Source organism: Chrysochloris asiatica, unplaced genomic scaffold, assembly GCF_000296735.1.
Source record: "Chrysochloris asiatica unplaced genomic scaffold, ChrAsi1.0 scaffold00252, whole genome shotgun sequence".
Taxonomy (NCBI): domain Eukaryota; kingdom Metazoa; phylum Chordata; class Mammalia; order Afrosoricida; family Chrysochloridae; genus Chrysochloris; species Chrysochloris asiatica.
This window is the reverse complement of record NW_006408770.1, coordinates 1,427,747-1,433,484: the sequence shown is the minus strand read 5'-3', so window position 1 is coordinate 1,433,484 and position 5,738 is coordinate 1,427,747. Positions and strand designations below refer to the sequence as shown.

The window sequence follows — 5,738 nt, the reverse complement described above, 5'->3', positions numbered from 1 at the left end:
TTACGGGAGTAGAAAGCCTCATCTTTCTCCCGCGGAGCAGGTGGTGGTTTCGAACTGCTGACCTTAAGGTTCGCAGCCCAATTCGTAACCACTACGCTACCAGAGCTCCATATATATATATATATAAAACAGCAGCAATAAAAGAGACAGAAAATGTTGATACCTGTTGATCTCATGGGTTTAATTTCTGTAGTTCAAACATATAGGTTCCTGTCTTCAGGGTTCTATAAAGTCAATTGGTCTAGCATTGTTTTTAGTGTTATTTACATAGTGATTACATAGTGTCTGCCAAATCTCTGAGAATCATAGCTAGCCAAGTTAACACATACCATTAACTATTACAGACCCAATAGATAGATCCTAATAAAAAAAGGAAAGTCGGAGAACAGAATTTCAAATTCACTTAGAAACCAGAGCTATTGAATCCATTAAGATTGGGGGAACCCCACAAATAAACTTTAAACCTTGGAACAAAACTATCACATGAAGCTATCGCTAAACTAAAGAATGGTTTAACTCAATTAGCAAAATATATTTGCCTTGAGTATTGTGTTCTTATAAAGAAGTATCTATATCAGTTCAAATTGACAGCAGTTAAAGCACAGATCTAAGCTTTAAGGAGGAAGAGAGTTTAAATTAATGATTATGAAACAACATGATCAGAGATACTGAGACTGGTGACACAGTGTGAAATATGTATCCAATACCATTGAACTATATATGTAAGAATTGTGAATGGATGTATGTTTGGTTGTGTATGTTGTTGTTGGTGCTGTTAAGTCCATTCTGACCCATATCAGCCTGTATAGGGTTTCCGAGGAGTGGCTGGTGAGTTTGAACTGCCAGCCTTGTGGTTCAAACCAAACTTGTAGTCCAGTGCTTATCCTACAGTGCCACACCAGGACCCCTTGGTTGTGTATAGTGCCACCAAAGCCAAAAATAAATTAATAATAAAAAAATTAGAGAACAATGCAGTAACTAAAGAAAGCTATTGTAAGATCAAATTCCACCATAAAGAAGACCAAAAAAGTTGAAGCACTTGAATTATGGTGTTGGTGAAGAATACTGAATATACCATGGACTTCCTTCCAGAAGAATGAACAAATCTATGTTGGAGGAAGTACATTCAGAAATCTCCTTAGAAGTAATGATGGCAAGACTTCATCTCACATATTTTGGTTGTTATCAGGAGGGGCTTGTCCCAGGAGGACACCATTTCTGATAAAACTAAAGGGTTATCAAAAAAGAGAAAGACCCCCAGTGACACAGCGGCTACAACAATGGACTCAAACCTAGGATAAATTGTGAAGATGGTGCAGGACCTGGCAGTGTTTCATTGTTATACATAGGGTCACTCAATGACACCTAAAAACAAACCATTCCATCATTACTTTAGCCAATAAGCTTAAATTTTCCTAATAATTGCTCTCCTCCCCTTTCTAGAAGGAATATTACCATCATAAAAAGTCTATGTCAGTTTAAAAAGCTTCTTAACTTATTTTTCTCCACCAGCCCAGGTGATGGACATTTCTTCCCTACGAGGTCTATGAATGAGGCACAGAATCCACTGCTAGCAAGTGAAGAGTCTTGGGAAGAGGAGGATGACAGTCAAGGTAAGTAGGAGAATAGTCTCCTGGGCTTGATTGTTACACTCAAAGAATGAGCAGGCACATTGTTGTGATGAAAAAAAATTGTTCAGAACAACTTTACTGGCTGTTTTCTCACCAATGCAGTTTTCGATTTTCTTAAAACTTTTTCATATTAAGTCCCCATAATTGTTCTGTGTCCATCAAGAAAATCTATGAATATCACTACTTTGGAATCCCAAAGAACAGTTGCTATAACTTTCTAAGCTGACCTTTCTGTCTTGAATTTAACTAGTCCAGAAGATCCCCCTGTTTTAATTGGACCTTTCTGTTGTATCCTAATAAGACTAAGAAAAGTGTATTACAGAGAACATATCTGCGTCTATTCACTAATTGCAAAGATATGTTTAAGCACATGTTGTTTGGAATAAGTCCATGTATGTATGAAATGGAACTCTAGTTGTTGTTGTTAGGTGCCATTGAGTCAGTACCAACTCATAGCGACCTTATGCACAACAGAACGAAACACTGCTCGATCCAGGACCAACCTCACCATTGTTACCATGTTTGAGACCATTGATGCTGACACATGGCCAATCCATCTCACTAGGGTCTTCCTCTTTTTCTCTGACCCTCCACCTTACCAAACATGATATCCTCCTCCAGAGACTGGTCCTTATTGATAATATGTCCTAAATATGAGAGATGAAATTTGGCCATCCTGGCCTCCAAGGAGCACTTCTTCCAACACAGATCTGTTGGTTCTTTTGGCAGCCCGTGGCACTTTCAATATTCTCTTCCAATACCATAACTCAAAAGCATCAATTCTTCTATGGTCTTCCTTATTCACTGTCCAGCTTTCACATGCATATGAGGTTATTGAAAATACCATGGCTTGGGTCAGGCGCACCTTAGTCTTCAAGCTGACATCTTTGCTCTTCAACACTTTAAAAAGGTCTTGTACAGTAGATTTGCCTAATGCAATACATCATTTGATTTCTTGACTGCTGCTTCCATGAGTGTTGATAGTTTATCCAAGAAGAATGAAGTCCTTGACAACTTCAATCTTTTATCCATTGATAAGAATGTTGTTTATTGGTCCAGTGGTGAGGATTTTTGTTTTCTTTACATTGAGATAAAATCCATAGCAAAGGCTGTGCTCTTTGATCTTCATCAGTAAATATTTTAAGTATTCTTCACTTTCAACAAGCAAGATTGTATCACCTGCATATTGCAGGTTGTTAATGAGTCTTCCTACAATCCTGATGACATGTTTTTCTTCATATATCCCAGCTTCTTGGATTATTTGCTCAGCATACAGGTTGAATAAGTATGGTGAAAGAATATAACCCTGTCTCACACCTTTCTTAATTTTAAATTATTCAGTGTTCCCATGTTCTGGTTGAACATGTCTGTATCTATTCACTCTTGTTCCATGTACAGATTCCTCATGAGCACGATTAAGTGTTCTGGAATACTCATACTTTGCAATATTGTCCATAGTTTGTCATTATCCACATAATCAAAGCCTTTGTGTAGTCAATAAAGCATAGGTAAACATCTTTCTGATATTCTCTGATTTCAACTAAGATCCATCCAATTAATCCAATTAATATAGAAGGAGTGGTGACTGGAAAATGACTTTGTTACTTACTGAAACAATAATAAAAGGACACAAAACATTCAGAAAGAAGTCAAAGGCACAAAGGTAAAAATAACATTTTGAGATTAGATCTTTGGATATATGAGGATAAGTTAAAACGTATTGCTACTAGAGTCACCACACCTTCCATATTAATTACTATACTCTTTGACCTTGGATATTTATTTGAGGTGAAGCATCCCTGGAAATCCAGAACAGGAAATCATAGTCAAGATTCCCTAGGCTATGAACTTAACAGAGATATTGAAAAACTCAACAACAGAGACTAGTTTTTTGTTTTAGTTTTTCATTTACAAGGGAATAACTCTTGCCAACATCAGTGGCTAAATAATGATATTAGTGCTCCAGAGAGGTTCTCATACATAAAGTTTAGGATAAATATAGTCTATCTGCTAGAAAAATTTACTTTTCAAGATACTGACCAAGAAGCATACAATTTTCCCCCTACACTGACTCAAATAAGCAACTTTAAGTGACCTGCAGTCCTCGTATTGGGGAAATAGCTTCTCTTCCCACAGAGAAGCCACAGTTGGACAATACATTAGTGTATCATGATTAGCATCTTCCTCAACAATCTCCCATGAGGTTGCTATTTTAGGTGTGGTTTTACCTAGGCTATAAGAAAGCAGTTAGTCTGAGCTCAGGATAGTAGGCCTAAAACTTCTCAAGATTCTAGGCTTAACTGATAAAGAGTATCAGAGATTTCCAGAGAAAAGTTGTCCTAGAGTTTACAGGGAAATTCCCAGTCCCGCCCCCCTGTCTTGTAGAACAAACATAAACTCATATTAATTTGCCTTTCAATTATTCCCCTGTCTTAACCCACATATTGTTATTGTTAAGTGCCATTGAATCAGTTTCAACTCATAGTGACCCTGAATAGGGTTTCTGGGGAGCAGCTGGTGAGCCTGAACCTCTAACCTTGCAGTTCAAACCAACTTTGCAGTTCAGCACATTAACCCACAGCACCACACCAATTGCCAAGAACATCTACATTGTGGTTATTTGACAGTTTTAGCTTTGATATAAGTACCAAGGTTTGCATCTGTCAGTTATAACTACAATATCCCTTTCCATTAGATTTATCATATTAAAGCAAAAAGAGCCAGTTCTTTTCCTAATTCTCACTCAACTCTTCATCATCCTTGTTTGAGAATCTAGTAGTGAGCTCCAGGTCAGGATCATGTCCTAGGGTATGCAATAATTATACAAAACCTATGCCTAGTTTCTCTATAATGGTCCACTAACTAAGACAAGACATTTTTTAAAGAATGAAAATGAAAAAGAGCTAAGCTTTCCTTAAGTCCCCAACACTGCTTTAGCTCTGGTTGATAAGACTGTGAATGGACTCTTTAATTTATTCTGATAAATTTTAAGAGTATACCCCATCAGGGATACTTTTATTAAGAAAAAACAATGCTTGAATGCAGCCTTCTCATATTAATGGTAATAAAGGCTTGGAAGAATTAAGTTTCTACTTGTTAAATGCTGCTGGATGTATATCCAAAAATGAATGACTTCAAACTCCAGTTTATTGTTGTTGTTAAGTGCTGTTGAGTCGGTTCTGACCCATAGTGATCCTGTATAGGGTTTCCGAGGAGCAGCTGGTGAGCTTGAACTGCCAACCTTGCAGTTCAAATGGCTTTGCCATCTGGCGCATTAACCCACAGTGCCACCCAAGACTCTTTAGGTGTCATCAAACCTAAGGGCCTTCAAACTGTCCCATAGTATTTTCATGGCTATAATCTTTATGAAAGCAGATCAACAGGTCTTTCCCCCATGGATTCACTGGGTGGTTTTGAATCACCAGTCTTTGGTTAGGATCGAGGGAATTAACCATTGTACCACCAAGTCTTCTTTCCAGTGTGCTAATTGTTTTTATATATAGCCTAATTTTCTACTCCTTTATTTGTATGATACTCTTTAGTAACTGTTCAAGATAAAAGGGGTCTCTGGGCTGCTAACCTCAGGGTCAGCAGTTTGAAACTACCAGCTGTTCCGTGGGAGAAAGATGAGGCTTTCTGCTTCTGTAAAGGTTTACAGCCTTGGAAACCCTATACAAACTTGCTATGAGTTGGAACTGACTCCACGGCACATAACAACAGCTGGCTTATTTTAATCAGTTTCTGTAACTATGATAAATAGTCTGTCAGAAAGAATAACAGAATGTTAGTTAGAATTTATTGAGATCATTATAAGAATATGACATTGGACCAAGAAAGGTTGCTATGGAGTATGGTCCCTTAACTCAAGGTTCTTGCATTTATTTGTGGAGATAAAATCAAACATGAAAAGTTGTCTAACACTAGATGTAGATTAAAAATCAACAAACAGTTTTTGATAAAAGAAAACAAGTGTAAATTGCTACAATTTGATTAACTTGACCTATGCTTATGGATATAGTAGCTCAAAATACCAACTGAGAGGCAAGGAGTCTTTACATCAAGTATCAATCCTGATGTTGTTGTTGTTAAGTGTCATTGAGTCGATTC

At 37.3% G+C, this 5,738-nt stretch overlaps 1 protein-coding gene across 1 annotated transcript in view; it reads left to right on the top strand.

The window, feature by feature from the left end:
• The window catches only part of ZDHHC15 (zinc finger, DHHC-type containing 15), a 393,634-nt gene that overhangs the window by 342,392 nt on the left and 45,504 nt on the right, over window positions 1-5,738 (top strand). The window contains exon 10 of the mRNA XM_006873732.1: window positions 1,513-1,613. Within this exon, the coding sequence (XP_006873794.1) occupies window positions 1,513-1,613 (101 nt within the window). The remainder of the gene's footprint in view (window positions 1-1,512; window positions 1,614-5,738) is intronic.